General features: G+C 44.0%; 1 protein-coding gene across 1 annotated transcript in view; it reads right to left on the bottom strand.

Moving 5' to 3' along the window:
• fbn2b (fibrillin 2b) overlaps nt 1–17,406 on the bottom strand; it is a 78,275-nt gene that overhangs the window by 21,290 nt on the left and 39,579 nt on the right. Inside the window, exons 7-17 of the mRNA XM_063465985.1 lie at nt 15,065–15,262; nt 11,922–12,047; nt 7,094–7,219; nt 3,883–4,035; nt 2,154–2,369; nt 1,907–2,050; nt 1,595–1,714; nt 1,361–1,486; nt 1,160–1,282; nt 184–459; nt 12–65 (exon numbers count right to left, since the gene is read on the bottom strand). Coding sequence (XP_063322055.1) covers nt 12–65; nt 184–459; nt 1,160–1,282; nt 1,361–1,486; nt 1,595–1,714; nt 1,907–2,050; nt 2,154–2,369; nt 3,883–4,035; nt 7,094–7,219; nt 11,922–12,047; nt 15,065–15,262 — 1,662 coding nt within the window. The remainder of the gene's footprint in view (nt 1–11; nt 66–183; nt 460–1,159; nt 1,283–1,360; nt 1,487–1,594; nt 1,715–1,906; nt 2,051–2,153; nt 2,370–3,882; nt 4,036–7,093; nt 7,220–11,921; nt 12,048–15,064; nt 15,263–17,406) is intronic.

Below are 17,406 nucleotides of genomic sequence, written 5' to 3'. Positions count from 1 at the left end.
TTCCTGCTCACCCCTGCCATCAGCTGTGATGCCAATGCCACTGCTGCACACGGCCTGGAACTCAGCTGGGCAGAAATAAAGGATGTGATGAAAATTTGATTTGTGTGAGCTGAATGTTTGGCTTCGAGTAACGTTATCAGACCATAACTGCTAATCAAGTGTAAGATGAACCAAAGAGGGTACCGGAGTTTCTGGCGGGGCAAGGTTGGCAAGGCTCCCCAAAGCCATGTTCTGGATTGGCACAGCAGCACTCCGACTTGGTCACTGCACCTGGGAACGGGCGCGAGCACGTGCCCATCTTGATAGCGCCGTAGCAGGTGGTCCGCATGTGTGTGTCCACACACACTCGACCATCCACATCGACAGCCAGGCCCGGTGGGCACTCGCAGCGGAAGGAGCCCTCAGAGTTGATGCAGCGGCCGTTCATGCAAATGCCAGGTGTCTGACACTCATCGATATCTGACGGAGAGACGGTGCACATGCATCACATCGAGTCACGCTCAGTTTATCATACAACACTATAAAAACCAGAATTACAACGGGTTTCCTCCAGAAATCACCGGATTTTTCTTAATGATTTATTTTTTGCATTACTCTCTCACAGCTACTTCAAATGTTCTTTTAGTGCATCTAAAGTTATTTTGTTTTATTTAGTTTTATTCAAAATTAGCCTACCATATCCAGCGATGAAAAAAGAATAAAAAGTGTTGGTTTTGTTTGATGTTTGGGACTAAAGATTAAATCTTGTTGAATTCGGGTGGTGATAAACTTGTAATAAACTCTCAGAGTCTGCAGGTACATAAAGACAGAACGAGGTCACTCAGAGTTTAGATGATCTGGTTTAGCCGTGTGTGTTTTGGACGTGCGAGCGCTCTCTGTACTATGGTATGATCGTCATGGGAATGGCGGCTCCTCTTGAATGTTGAAGACAAAATCTCTCGACAGAGATTCAGAAATTCATCAATCTTTCTTTTTCTGGGCTCTGCATAAAAGCATTTTGGGGGAAGCCTCAAATACTCTGACTACTGAAGCAAAACTTCAAACGGTCAACGGGGAATCTACAGAATTTCAAACAACACCAAATCTGTCATCGCTGTTTTGAAGCAGAACGTCTTTGGCTGACTTTTAGTCTGCGTTTGTACTGAATAAATCGACATACCGGTGCAGTAGCGCCCGCTGGGTGCAAGTGCAAAGCCAGGCTTGCAGATGCACTTAAAGCTGCCGTCCTCGTTGATGCACATGCCGTTCAGACACATGTTGGTGGTGGCACATTCGTCGTGATCTAGAGTGGACCAAGAGGAAACGTTCACAGAGCTGCTGGCTTATGTGAGCTTCAGCTTTCTCTGGTTTTGCTCCTTACCAATGCAGTTCTTTCCATCAGGGGTGAGCTCAAAGCCAGCATTACAGATGCACTGAAAGCTTCCTTCAGTGTTGACGCAGCGGCCATTGCGACACATCACTCCATTCACAATGCACTCATCGATATCTTAAAAAAGAGAAGAAAGACGGCTCCTTACATGGTCTCTGAAACTAAAAAACTTGAATGAAAGGAAAACACAGATTTTATGATATGACTTTGTTTTCACAGACATACCAATGCAGGCCTGTTTTGTGGGGGTTCCCTGATACCCCTCGTGGCACTTGCAGTGGTATGATCCATCTGTGTTGACACAGTCTCCATTGACACATGGATTACTCACACATTCATCCACATCTGGAGCGGGAAAATAAGACAGCATAAAAGGTCAGAATAAATGGATTTAACTCTCAAACACGAACACCACGCTTCACATTTCAGACCCACGTTTGAATCAAGTTCCTTAGACTGGCAGAAGATGGCAGTGCAGTGCATGCAGTTAACTGTGGCGCTGCATGTACCCTCCACAACATGCAGCGTGTTTCTTACCAATGCACTCCCCACGAACATCCTGTTTGTAGCCCATGTTGCACTCGCAGCGGTAGCTTGTAGGCGTGGGGATGCACCGTCCGTTCAGACACAGGTTGGTAAAGTGTTTGCACACGTCCACCGTTTCATTCACAGTAACGGTGCCTGAGAAGACAAAACAGGCCCGTAAAGCAGACGGCACAAACACAAAGTCTCCCAGAGAGCTTCATCTAAATCTCATTTAAAAGAATCATTCAGATGCACAGACTTATGTGCTGGACGGTTCCTCCGTTGTTCCCAAACGTTCCTCCGTTGTTCCCAAACGTTCCTCCTCCGTTGTTTCCAAACGTCCCTCCTCCGTTGCCGATCCCTCCATTACCGTTGCCATTGGGGAACTTGAATCCATAGGGGTAGTGTCCATTGTGGTGTTGAGAGAAACCGTGTACTTGAGGAACGCCCACAATACACAGACGCCTGAACTCATCTACCAGAGAAAACAGAGCACAGATTAGTGGATCCCAACAACTGAAAAACCATTTATGTGGATTATTACAGCGATTTGGACTGAAAGTACTCGACTGCTTAAAGCTGCAGAGTGGATCCACCTGAAATATCCGCTTCCTTCAGCTGCAGTGAGGCCATCGAGTAAATGAATTTACTGGGTTGAGATTTACAGAACCTGACTACGTAATATGATGAATACGACATGCAGCTCTGTATGCACACGTGCTTTTTAACAGTTAACATGGACAAATGTAAACCTCTTAGTTTGGGAAGTCCCAATAAATCAAAACACACGAGCCAAAGTTTAACGGTGGGACAGAGCGAGCACTCTGTAACAGATGAGTCTGGGTCACATGATCTCATGCAGCTTGAGCAGGGGGATGATGGGTAATTATCTCCACATAAATCCTTTCCATGCTTCTTTGTTTGCTCTTTGTTCATGACATCATGCTTATCAGCCTAAGTGGATGATGCCCTTGCCTTTATGTCAGAGCTGCAACACAAACTCAAAACAGCCTCACGCTTACAGCGTTGGCGTTGTTTAGTTTGACTGCGCTGAATTCGTTTCACTTTTTAAAATCTAATTTTGTGTAAGAAGGTGCTGGATGGTTTTTCCTTATTTTAATCTCACATGTATCTCACAGAATGAGCCAACATGTATTTTTGTTATCAGGTTCTCCTAAAAACTCTCTAAGAAGCGTTGCCAACATGGTGTAGCTGAAGTACAGACGGGAGGCAGAGCCTTCAGCTTCCAGACCACAGCTCCCAGTCTGGGTTTGGGAGAAGGACGCCCTCTCTACTTTTATGATGAGACTTCAAACTTTCCTTTTTTAAAGCTTACAGTCAGAGCTGGAGCAGGTGATCTTAGTTATGCTGCAACAGGCGGCTGCTGGGGGATTCCCATGATGCACTGGGTGTTTCTTTATCAGTAACCTTTGTGTTTATACAGCTCTCTGCATTTAATCAGTAGTTATTATTATTGTCTGGTTCACTTCCACAGCGTGTCTTTTGTCCTGTCCCCTCACACCCAACCAGTCACAGCGATTCTATTTCAATTCAACTTTATTTATACAGCACCAAATCACATCAACAGTCGCCTCAAGGCGCTTTCTATTGTAAAGTAGACCCTACAATAATACATACAGAGAAAAACCCAACAATCATGTGAGCAAGCGCTTTGGCGACAGTGGGGAGAAAGAAACCTCTGGCAGAACCAGGCTCAGGAAGGGGCGGAGCCATCTGAGAGAAGGAAGACAGGATGGCCGCCCCTCCCTGAGCCAGGGTCTCTTCCTGTTTAAAGGGGGGTTTCCTTCCCACCCTTGCCAAGTGCTTGTTCGTAGCGGGTCATTTGATTGTGGAGTTTTCTCTCCATTATTGTAAAAACAACACGAAGCACCTTGAGGTGACTGTGTTGTGTCGGTGCTATATGAATACAATGGAGATGAGCTGAACTAAAACATGTGTCCTCTTTGCTGTGTGTCACATATACTCACCAGAGCCTCTGACGGGGCACATCTCAGGGATCTGCCCTAAAGCCCAGCATCGTCCGGTCTCACAGCAGCACTGCATCTTGGTGTACTGGCCAGTCAGATCTGCAGCACAGCGACCGTTTGCCAGAGCAGAGAAACAGGTTCCCGCACGCTGATCTGAAGAAAGAGAAGAATATCAGGTTGCTGAAAATACAGCAACAACTGAGACTTAAAGACTTCATGCAAACAGGACAGCAAAACAAAGCTTTGTCGCAGGCCGCTGAGTTACGATTTAAAACATTCAAATCAACACAAGTTTAGGTCAGAAGGCTGTGCTGCCCTCTGTGTGGTGCCTGGGAGGAAGTTTCTTTATAGGTTAGCAGTGGGAAAGGTTGCCTGGGCTTTCAACTAACAGCAGGCATCTGAAGGGCCTCCAAAAAAGAGGTCTTATTTGTTACAGTCGGCCAGGTCAGGGTCAATGGGGCAGGACGTGGGGCGGGGGTTCAATGAGCGTATGTAAGGAGGTGACTGAGGGGGAAACAAAAACCAAAAGACAGAAAAAAATCAAGGCAAAGTGGCAGAGAGATTGTGCATTTTTATCTTTTTATAAACTGAAAGACATATGTGAAGGAGATGTTTAAGTGCAGAAAAGGAAAAACTAGGGAGCAGGGTGGGGGTCAGGGGGTGAGGGAGGAGTGCAAGTCGATTAACTCACTAATGAGCCAGCAGTCTGGAATTAATCGGTTCCATGTGGCGCAATTCTTGCCAATTAGACAGAACATGCGGTGCTGTGCTGCGTCTGCGAGCACACATATACAGTGCAGCACGCAGACTCATGCTTACAGGCAGCACAGAGGTATACCTTCCCATGCATATTCACAAACATATGCTTTTCCACACATGCAAGTACACAGTGTACGCAACCAACTCCACAAACTATAAGATCCAGAAGGTACGACTGAGCTTTAGGCACGGTGGAGGAGAAAGGGAACGGGGAGGGGAGGCGCTGATGAGGATGGTGATGACTTCAATTGGATCCAGATGTTGGTTTGCTCACTAGTGTTGCTCCAGTGCACGAGCATATGCTTTCATTTGGTGAGGTGTTTTTACAGACTGACTGACTGGACAGGTCTTCTTTTCTTTTTTTCTTCCAAACTTTCACTGTGTGACGAAGCATTAGGCTCTGATTACTGTCAGCGGCCCCAATAGGTCCCAGTGGTCTACTTCATCACAGCACAGTACATCCAACAGAGACGAGAACAAACATCCTGCTTCTAAAACACGAGAGCGAGCGAGCAAACAGTATGCCCTATAAAAATGATTCACTCCTGTGAATTTACTCTAACCACAAAAAACCAAAGAGATCATGTATGGAGCTGAGAGTCCAACAGTCACATGTTGAGGAAACAAGCTGAGATTGTCTTTTGTTTTTAAGCCCAGTTTTGTGGGCTTTTTGATCGGTTGGTATAGGTTTACTGATCTCCCCTTGGTTTCCTCTCAATCCAGCCTTTCCATCTGTGCAGACAGCAAAGGTGTAGGGGAAAGGCTGTACAGGAGCAAGACCAACATCAAACCGCAACCCACAGATTTAAGGCTCAGGATATGGATGTCAGAGGGATGTAATGGGAAAAATGGAGGAGGATGGGAGTGTGAGAATATTCCAGTTTGGTTTTTTTTTTAAAAAAACGAGACAGAATAAAAGAAATGTTCCACTTATAGATAAAAATGAGCACCGCTCCAGAGTAAACAGCAAGACTTTCTATTGTAAATCACTGAGCTGCTAGCTGAGGGAACGAGCTTTGGTGCGAGCCATGCTTCAGGCAGAAGAAGGATGGAGTGAGAAAGACGGGAATAAAGTGAGAGAATAATGTATTACTTTAGGGGAAAGGAGAATAACGGGGCTGAAAGTGATAAAGGGAGAAAAATGGACTCGTATAAAGACAAACAGATGGAGAACGACTGAATTCGGTGACTGGAGCACTGAGTCAGTGCGCAATTCGTGTAACACAAACATACCACAGACACATGCACGACTCCTTTTTCATGTACTCTCACATTCCTGCCGGGAGTGACTAACACGCCGACCGATCGATCTAAAGAAACCACATTTCTCTTTGAGTGATGGAGGTCGTTAGCACACGTATTGATTAGCAAGGTTTGGAAACGGGGTGTGAAGTCATGCAGGGACGTACATTTCACTTCTCAGTCCTGTGACAGCTTTTGTCTGAATCTCTTTCCTCTTTGTTTTTTTCACCATATGCTCGATGCTCAACAATCCCCTACATGACTGCGAGCTCTCTACCTGCGACATCAGCCCCCGCTCTGTGTATGCGCTGTATGGATGCACACATCTGCACATCTGGGCGAGGCTCTTCTTGACATTTTCACGCGAAGCTCCACTTTTTCCAAAACAAAGTCAGCGAGCCAAATACCTTCCACGGATGATGGATGACATACGTGAAACTAGGAAATAACTTAAATATAGGAATATTAAATTTAAGAAAGCACGATGGAAGCAAAGAGAGGCTGCTTTTCCCTCTGATGTTTAAAATTGTCAGACAGGCTGACGGTGAGTCGTCCATTTTGGAGCAAAATCTTGAAATGACGTATTAATGCCTGGCTGCGTTTCACTGTAGCTCCATATGGGGGAGGATTGCAGGGAAGTCCATATGGAAAAGCAGCAGAAAACGTGTATATATTAACTTTGTACTCGCTCATACTTTTTATGTAATCATGAAAGTGCCCCTGTTTGCAGTTTTGTCACATCATCACACACTGATTCTTAAAACTATGTTGCATAGAGAGGCCACTTTCACAAGTAAATCATATTACGAGGCTAATAAGTCTCATAAGAATATAAATATCAACTTTGCATTTTTGCTATTTCTCGTCCATACGGTCTCCATTAATACCGGGCAGAGTCTGACTAGACATGTCAGTTTGGTATGGACTGTGTGTGAGTCACTGTGTGTGAATGAGTCACAGGGATGCTAACATTAGAGCAGATTAATGCTGTCAAGGACAAATAATGTGTGTAAGTTTGTTTTCCCGCACATGGCGACCACAGGTCTGCCGGCCAGCTCGATTCACCAGAACTCCACTCACAGGAAGCAGCGAAGCAGGGAGGGAGGGAGGTTACCAGCCAGATGTGGAGCTCTTAGCGAGCCAGGGGGCGAGGAAGTGCACAACTGACAGAGAAAGAAACGTCGAAACTGTTTATGTGTGTGTGACTCACCCACACATCTGGAGCCATCTGTGCTGGAGATGTAGCCTCGTGGGCAGGTGCAGACGTAGCTGCCGGCGGTGTTGGTGCATTCTCCTCCGTCACACACACCGGGAACGGTGCTGCATTCGTCGATGTCTGAAAGAGGCCGTTACATCATAAATACCTCCGTTCATCTGATCATGGAGCACATCTGTTGATGTTCAAATGTTCAGTTCTTTGTTAGGATGCAGTAGCATGCTGCAGTAAAAGTTTATTACGCTGGAGCAAGAGTTTCTCCCTCGGGGAAACTGAAGGAAACCAAATGGATCTGCAGCCTGACAAAGTGGAATTACTTCACTTCTGGTTTGTTCTGTTCTGGCTAAAACTCGAGCTCATCAGCCAAACGTGTAAATAGCAGGAACAATCACACAGTAAACCGCACGGCTCGGAGAAGGAAAGCACATCCGCGCTGACTAATGCATGAAGGTAACATCAAAACAACCAATCAGATTACAAAAATATCAAACAAACAGAAGAAGCTAAGAAAACAATCACAGGCTGGGAACGGGACATGTCCAGACTAAAACAGAACCTTTTCATGCACGTCTCCTTCGCTCTTACATTTAGTGTCTTGGCCATGGTTAAGCAGAAAAAGCTGATGGAAAATGAAACCCTGTTGGTGGACAGCCTGCACTGCCACCCACGTGGCTGCCAATAAGTGGGTATAAAATGTAAACACGGACGAAATAAGCAAAGAGAATAAATTCATGCACAGGTAATGGTTTCCTTTAAAATCCTGTTGTGCAATGAAAAAAAAGAAATAAACAGTATGGGGTAAACGTAATAACCACAGCTGCTTTCAATCTATAAATTACGACTAGACTTGAGGCTAAATTCAGAACAGGATAAAGGCCAAACGTACCGCGGCGTGACTCAGACATTATGCTGGTCTGAGCGTATCGAGGTACGGGCAGCGTCGAGCTCAAGTTGTATTATTCTGTGAGAGAGGTCCTCGTTGCTCCATCATGAGGGAACCCAAAGTTTTATGGTGTGTTACGCTTATTTATCCATATATGTAATTACTGCGCCACTGCCGGGTATAATTACAGCATCGGTGCAGTGCACAGCTCATGCAGTAATGCACAAGTGAGTGCGCTGAATGCGATCTGCTAGACAAGTGAAAAGCGTGGTGTAAGTGTTTGTCTTTGCAGGAGTGAAGAGTGTGTAACTTAAATCCACGTGTCCTTTGTCTCTATGTGCCTGCATCTTAGTGTGCAGTAACACCTGGAGCTACAGGCTGTTCTCCCCCCGCTGACAGCAGTGGCAGAAGGCCTAGGTGAGGCTGTAAAAGCCCAGGCAAATAAACCTTACGTCAGCAACAGCAAGCCAGACATTACTCCACGCAGAAACAGCGCTTGAGGGACTGCCCGTGTGTGTGAAAGGAAATGTGTGTCACCTGAATAAATGTCTGCAAACAGCCACTGAGTCTGCTACGTGTGCACGACTGTGTGTACGTAACATTCATGTATATGGGAAAAACTCCCACATACATGTAGATAAGCTAGAGTGTAATAGTATTCATTTTTTTAATCTAATTGCAACTTTTATATGTGAAAAACAGAGTAAATGCATGAGAATCTGAGTGTAAGGGCAACAGTGAGGTCTCTGTGCAGTGATTATGTCTCCCAAATGCTGTTAAGTGTTTCTTTGTTCAGCACTAACAGCTGGTTTTGAGCCAAAGCCTTTCCACTGTATTTATGGAAGAAAAATGAAAGGCGAGGCAGAAACAGGATGAGGAGGGTAAAAAGCAGAGGCTGTTAAGCAGACCGAGCTCAAAAAAACAACAGGTGTCCCGTTGGGTTCAGGTACTGTATGATCAGACACCCATGACAGCTTAACTGCTCCAAAACACAACTCCTCTAACAATGAAAGCTCTCATTGTGGCCGCTTGTTCATTAGCTAGCAGCGTATTTCAATAAAAACCGCTCCCGCAGGATCTGGTCTGATTGTGAGGGAGATTTCACTAAACACGGGTTTCCTGCGAATCCGTGACTTAACGTACACGCCACAATTGTTCTTTTGTTTTTTACAAGCTTTGCAAACACTAAACTCTTTCTCCTTCACTCTGCATGAGTCAAATAAACAAATGGCAATATAAATAATGAAATCAACAAAACAGCACGAGGGCTCAACTCATTTTTCAACCAAATTTCAAAATAATTTAATAATAAGACCAAAAGAAGTCGTTTGCCAAACATGTTTCACACGCCACGCCTTATTTCAGCTTTTTTCTGAGGATAAAACCAATTTCATTGCTGTCACCTGCTATTATTATGATCATACCTACTCATATTTTGTTACTGCTTCAGTCCCAAAGGATCCCAAAGTCTCAGCCAGACTGTTGCCAGACAGGCAGCAGACTGGTTTCACAATAAATATGTGGTCAAATGTCTCCCAGGCCACATCAACGAGTGGTTTGAGTAATCAGATCACATTGTGTCTTGGTGGTCATCTATGCTTTCTATGATCTGATTGCCCAAGAGCAATTTTAAAATGGGAAATATTTGGTGGGAACTCTTGTGGTGCTTTGACCAGTACTAAGGAAATAATGTCATCCCACAGTTCACACACGGCTCCTTTTCTCTCTTCTCATCGCTGCGATGCGTTCACGCTGCAGATGTCAATAAAGTTGTGATTGTGAAACTTTAGCATCTGGTTCAAGGCTCCAGCCAGAAGTACAGAGGATGAGCGCGTATTTCTAACCAGCAGGTAGTTTCACATGTTTCAAACAGCTCAACAAATATCACAAAACATACAAACTGTTTCTGTGCAGTTGGGCCCACAACACGTCCACAAGCTAAAGGTACAGAAGCTAGCGAGAATTAAATGTAAGTGTGTGACACGGACAGACAGGGAGCAGCAAAAGGAAATTTAAAGATTAGATTATAAAGGTTGGAACTTTTTAAAATCAGATCTATGCATGATGTGTTGGTAAGGTTGTGTGCTTTTTGTTATTGCATAGACTAAACAAAAACAAATGTAACTTTAATAATTTGATGTTGTTCAATGGTGGCATGAAGATACTAGACAGCTTAGTGTAGTTACATGCACGCTAAACTTGTTAGTTTGTAGCAATAAGATAAGATAAGATGGATCTTTATTGTCACTGTTACCAGACTTGTCGGTTTTTACATTTGCATATTTCAGATAAGAGAATAAGATAAATAAAGATAAAATACATGGGGTTAGGGTTACCTAACCCTACTATACCTAACTAATACCTAACCCTACAACCGTAGAATAAACCCTAAAATGAGGTGAAAGGTTGCAGTGATGCATCCTGTTGGGACGGGTGCAGAGCAAGCTGTGGTGTTCATGGTCAGTGTTAGGCTAAATCAAGGGTAGTAGATATTAATTCAAATTTAAGATGATCATCTGCTTATCGGTCACAAGTCACAACTACTGGAGTTCATTAGACACATTTTCAGTTTTTGGATTATTTTACCCAGGCTGCACTGCTACACCACATATTCCCCACGTGCCAAATCCCAGCCTAACAGGCCATGGGGAGATATGATAACTGTCAACACTTGGTGGCAAAAAGCTTACAAAGAGTTGCTAAATCTAAGATTATGGGGGTTTTTAGTGTCCACCATCATAAACCTTAGACCAGGGGTGTCCAACTCCAGGTCTCGAGGCCCGGTGTCCTGCAGGTTTTTGATGCATCCTTGATCCGACACAGCTGATTTAAATGGCCTCCTCAACATGTTTTCAAGTTCTCCAGAGGCCTGGTAATGAACTAATCATTTGAATCAGGTGTGTTGACCCAGGGTGAGATCTAAAACCTGCAGGACACCGGCCCTCGAGGCCTGGAGTTCCCCACCCCTGCCTTAGGTGTTTCATACATCCTGCTTCAATAAATTCAAGCTCCTTCTCTTCTTACTGTAAATCCTGAGCTGAGCTGGCGCTTCGCTAAAATCACGTCTGTGACTCTGGTAGATTCAGTGAACTCATCCGCCCCATTTCCTGCTCCATTCACGGAGACATAAATTACTTTTTAGTGCGTGACGGTAACTGCCTCTCATGAATCTGAAGGTGGAAACCAAAGTTACCAGCAAATATAAACAGTTGTGTTCTTCTGGTATCTGCTGCTGCTGTTACTCCTGCTGCAAGCTCATAAAAGCAGGACAATAATTCATACGCTGACGCAGTGCACCCGCGGTCTTGTTCAGCAGAATAAATGTCATCTGGCTCAAACAGTTTAAAAGCTTTCTGTAATCCTCTCAGACGACTACGAACACATCGGCTTCGGTCCAAAAGACACAACCCCTGCCTCGCTAACTATCCGACTGTTTAACCTGGGCATCGTTTAAATTCCACCCAATCAACACGCTGTAATGTGATCCCGCTTGTGTGCGTGCACGTGCTTCAGTGTGTTTGTGTGTATTTATGCGCACATGTCAGGACTACTTTAACTTTGGACACATCTCCGCTTTTAAAGCGCCTGTGGAGATTTGTCGAGCCAATCCCAGCAAACCCGGAGTTATCGTAAAGTACACAGTCTCGACTGCCTCACTATTAAATCAACAAAATCTCATTTACTTTTAGAGGTTTTTTATTTCTGAGGAGACAGGATTGTGGAAAGTCCATTTAATGCTTTTGGTTAATTATCTGTAGCCACTAGATGCAGATTAGCACCATGAACTCAGGAGGAAAATAATGTTTTGCTCAAGAACGCTTAAGAAAGATAGATGGGAACTTCTCTGTGACTTACTCGCTGCTTACTTTATTTATGCAGATTTTTTCATATAGTCATTCTAATTTGCAAATATTCTTAACTCTTACTTAGAAGGCTTACCTTCACATTTGTGGGTGGTTTCGCTCTGACGGTGGCCAGCAGGGCATTTACATTCATAAGAGCCGACAGTATTGATGCAGTTGCCCCCAGAGCACAGCCCTGGCACTGCCTGGCACTCGTCCACATCTACAAAAAGGAAGCAAAGACACTGAAATTAATGACAAGCAAACGCACATAAGAACAAAGGTTGTAGTAATTACTGGAGTTCCCAAAGTTTGGGAGGCACAGCGTCTTATAAAGATGAAATCTGCACAGACTAACTTCAAACAAGATGCAGCGTTCATGGTATCAGTTAATGACAGCTCAAAGGATCTTTTTGTGTCTGGCAAATACTCTCTCGCTGTAACTCTCCTCTGTTTTTTCTTTTTGCTAAGAGAATGAGTTAAAACAGGCACTGACTTGGCACCGGCTGCAGTGTCTAAGACCACATCCAGAAAGACCCGCTTCAGCTCTTGCCTGAACAGGAAATGGCTTTTTAAATGTACATTTTTCCCAGCATTCAATGTGAGTCACTTTTACCAGTATTGGGAATATGTCAGTGGGCGTACTCCTTTCAACATAAAAAAAATACAAATGGGAATACCTCTGATCTTGTCTGGGGCCAACCACTAAGTAGAGTCAGAGCGCTGTGAGTGGCTAATCCCTCAAAAAACACTGAACAACATGAATAAATCTGCATACAATGCTGCTTTAATAGGAAACAGTTTGTTTAATCTTCAGAGAGAACGTCCCGTCTACTGTTAATGAGCTCTCCATGGCACAGGCTGAGAAAGAAAGCAACTACTGGCCAACATCCTGACGTGGAGCCTGGAGCTCAGTCCTTACATTTGGATTCAGTCATGTGTGCTTTGTACTGCTGCCAGAAAGACGTTGCTCCTGGCTCTCTGGCGATTAGGTATCTTTAGTGTGTGAGTGAGTTAAAGACAAGAAAAAGACAGAAACGGATATTCTGAGAGAGATGGAAGCACAGACACAGACTCCTGGAGAGGAGTTAGTGACACATGAGCAACCTGGCAACCCCGACAAAAGAAAGGAAGCTGAGGAGCTAAATGGAAATCAATTACTGCTTCCACATCCTTTACATTTGCCAGTTACGCCCATAAATAAGACAATTATACATATAGATGAGTGAACTGTGGAATTAGCATCTCATCAGACTCATAAATTAAACACACTAGGCCTATAAATAATTACTGCTACACACAGTATTCATCCCAGCTGTGTTTGAGGTAGATGATAAGCTGAATACTTACCGTAAGCATCTACCAGCACTCTGACACTTCTGTGTCTGGACTTTCTGGGCCTTGCTCTGCTCTATAAGGGATGCACTATGTCACCCAACAGAGGCAAAACTAGCAAAAACTGCATGCATCCGCACACAGCTGGCTTGAAGCTATAAAGAAATAAAGCTGTAGCTAAACAACAAGCATCTACATGCATCCTGTCAGTTATTAGGTTTAAGGCTCTGCGCTTAACTTTAGCTGAGTTTAGCACTAAATTATATTATTTAAATTAAAGTCTACACTGTCCCACCAGGATGAAGCAACAAAGGGCCTGACTGTGATCATTGTACAGTGGACATGACCTCCACATGAGTCATACATGGAGAAGGCCTCAGGTTATAAGATATGCACGCAGAGGGAGTCTGGTTTTATCTGAGGGGGGGTGTCGATCAAAGAGGGGGACTCTCAGTTCATGTTACTGTCGCTCTGCTCGCCTGATTTTCTTGACTGTGTTATGTCTACGCTGCATGTGTTAAAGAGCAGTAAAGTCAGATGAACAGTGCAGTAAGGGTGCAGTTCTTGGTGGAAGCAGTTTGCTGTTACTGAAAGCTGCAGACATTCCCGTTCCCTAAATAAGCCTCCATCCTCTGTGTAGATATTACTTTAGCTGGCTGCCTTTTTGAGAAAAGTTCAGAAAAACGTATCTCAGTGCCGGCCCACTTGCTCTTTGTCCCACTGTGTCTGTGAGCGGATGCCCCTTCCTAATCCTGGGATTGGTGGATTGGACTTTTAGTTTGGAATGTCTCCGATTTTGTTTCTGTCTGTGTTTTGATTCTGTTTGTTATTCCAGCTTTCCCAGAATTTCCTGTCTTTATATGATGTTTAGCATGAATCTTGTCTCTGTGTTTGGTCTACTTTCTGTTTGACTGTAAAGCTTAGTTTGCTGTTGTTCCTCGGTGTGGTCATTTGTAATTGCCGTCACCTTGCGATGATGGTTTTCACGTGTTCTGCTCCCTCGTGTGTGTCGCTGTGTAATCCGTCCCCGTCCTCTTTGTCAGGTCGTTTGGTTGTGTTCCCTTTTGTGCATCCCTCCTTGTATACAGCTCGTGCATTAGCCAAAATAAAAGCCTCCTTTGATTTCATTCATTTTGTTCTCACTACATGCATTTAGTACCTCACTAGAAAACAAACCTTCAAGTGTTGTTGAGTTATCATCATCACACAATGTTTAAAAGATCCTCCTTTTACATAATGGAGCTGCCTCTAAGTGGTTAATGATATGTGATCATATATTCTAATAAAATGAAACTTTCTGTTTCACTGAAGCCGTCGTAGCTTATTAGGTCGTGGATGCACCAAATCTGGTTTACTATCAGGACAAAAAGCTAATCGCTTTCATTTGGAAAAAAACAAAACAGATGACAGTGTTTGAACTTTCATCAAAGTTTTTTCCCATTAGGACTGTGAAACTAATAAACTAACAGGCTTTATTTCCTCAGCATTTGGAGCAAATAGTTCAAAACAACCAAACTACGTGTCGGTCGACTCCTGTCCTTTACCGTTCGTGGCCCCGTTACGCGTGCGGCGTCACCTCTCAGAGGCCCGCTCGGAGGCACCGCATGGACAGCTTCAGCTAAATTAAGACCTTAACGGGAAAATACAAGCTCGTATCCGGACTCCTGTGTACATGTAAACACGCTCTGTGCTGTTATCACTAGTCTGAGGATGTTGTACAGCAGGAACTCCAGCTGAGACGATGATGGATAAAGTGATGGTTTGGATGTTTATCGTGCACGGCTGTGTGTGTGTCTGTGTGCGTGCGTGTGTTATTACGTGCGTCCTTTTTCATCTCTGTTAACATGAAGTGGTAAAGACGTTCTGCCAGGTGTGTATACAAGAAGAGAGAGAGCGAGGTCTGACCTTGGCAGGCTCCAGTGCGGATGTTGGGTATGAAGCCTCGTCTGCAGGGGTGGGGCTGGGCAGGACACTGCTCGCAGGGGTGGCCCCACGCTCGGCCAATGGTAGCGCAGCACAGTGTTTTGGTGCAGACGATTCCACTGAGCTGGCCCTGACACATCTGGTTGTTCACCTGGGTGAAACATGGCCCGGTCCTGTAGTCTGCAGTTTAACAGTGAGATCAATCCTTTGTTAATTGGTGGCTGACCTAATATTTCATTGACTCAATGATAAAGCAGTGATTCATTTCCTGCAGCACATCTGGTGCAGGATTAAATGAAACCACACAGTACATAAATGAGACATTTCTAAATGGAGGAGGCATATTTCCTGCAACATCTGAGTCTTTTCACTTCTTCCTGCCTTTCTTTGTTTACTACATTTTGGTGCAACATTTTGGAGAGATGACTCGCCATTCAAACACATGCCTGCAGTTTAGTTTCTTTAAAAGTATTGAGCACTGGCTTAAAAACAAGAGGAGACAAGTTTAGGAGTCCAAGACTTTCAATAAACAACAGGAGGGTTGGTTCCACTGAAACAGGTTAGTTCAGGCCTAAGATTTCAGACATTAGCTTATTAAATTTGCTCACATTAGGCTGTAAAAGTGGTTTCACTCAGCAGGAATTTGGCAGTCTGATAAGAATGACTTCTGCGTATTTAGAGCCTCTATTAGAACCACATTTAACGGACAAACTGAAGCACGTTTCAGCTCTTTAACTAGGAGCTGACGGTAGGCTAAACAGTGGAGGTTACAATTTCCGTCACAACTATGACTCAACCAGCTAAATAACTACCACAGAAAAAATGAAAGGGCATTTGAACACTTCTGTAATCTATCATGGGGACAATGCCTTTTATTTTGGCTGTGCAAAAACACATTGCTGCTAATGACCAACACTAATGTTGTGTTTGAAATGAACACAAACATGTCAGACTGATTCGTGCAGCTGTGACAAACTGAGCTCACACGCTGCAGAGCTCCGGTTCGATCGGTTTATCATCAATGTTTACTGAGGACACCAGTGTAAGTAGTTAATGCTGGAAATTGGCCGCACGCCCCCCTGGGCTTTGTTTTTTGGACATGCATGTATTTTTCTAGACATTCAGAACTGCACACATGGTAACAACGGCAAAAATAATTGCACGAGAAAAGCAATCACCTCTTTCGTGCTGCACTGCCGCCTGCCAGTGTAAATGGCATAATCTTGTTAACTGCACTTCACAAATCAGACTCGGTGAGCTCACGCTGAAACCATTTCAGCAATACGACGTTCGTCCTCTCAATCACATACAGCCTAATGATTGCTTCTCTTGTGGGAGAAACCCCTATTAAGTTCTCTGCAGTGGCGCCAAACTTAATATAGCTTTCATTAAAAGAAAAGTACGAGAGAAAAAGAAGCAGATTGTTAGACTGACTAACAATGAAATGAAAGGCTAACTGCATGGTTGGCTCGCCAAGGCTGTGACAGAGAAAGAGAGCTGCCCGCTCAGCTCTGAAGGACGAAATGAGATGAAAGCTTGGAGGATTCGAGAAGTGGTGGCTGTCATTCTCCAGTCTTATTGCCCTTATTCGTTCCTTGTGCCATATGAAAGGGGATGACAGAGAATGGGCCAAAAAGTAGGAGAGGCAAAAAAAGAGCAGAAAGTAGGTCAAACTGAGCACGCAGCAGTTTGCAACTCTCACCCATCTGTCTTCGTTTCTCTTTGTCCACTTTAGCTCTGTTTGTCTTTCACTCTAGTCTGCTTCCTGCTTGCCTCCCTCATCTGCTCTTTGAGCTTTCATCTTCATGTGACCTGGTGTCACATGACCGACTGTATGTGATGCATTTTTCTCATGATTAGCTCTAAAGCAACACAATGCATGCAAACGCCTCTGTGCACAAACACACAGAAAATGCACATTTAATTCCAGATTAAAAATGAATAAAAAAGAAAACGAATAAAGCTGCTGGTAATTTATAATTTACATTTTTGTCAATAAATCCAGTGCAATCAATGATAAAGGTCTGACTAATAACACTGCTCTTTATCAAAAAATACTGGTTTCTGAACTGTGACATAGAAGAATAGCTTCACACACACACACACACACACACACACACACACACACACACACACACACACACACACACACACACACACACACATTACTAGCGAGCTGAAAGACAGATAAGGAAAGCAAACAAATTCCGATTGCTTTATCCGTTAAAACCAAACTGTTTAAACTGACATTAAAAAAGAAACAAAAGGAAGAAAATCCAAATAAAAAATAAAAGTCATGGGTCTTCCAGCCTCCTGTGTTTAAT

This window comes from Pelmatolapia mariae, linkage group LG23 (assembly GCF_036321145.2).
Source record: "Pelmatolapia mariae isolate MD_Pm_ZW linkage group LG23, Pm_UMD_F_2, whole genome shotgun sequence".
Lineage (NCBI taxonomy): Eukaryota > Metazoa > Chordata > Actinopteri > Cichliformes > Cichlidae > Pelmatolapia > Pelmatolapia mariae.
This window is presented reverse-complemented; position numbering and strand designations above follow the sequence as displayed.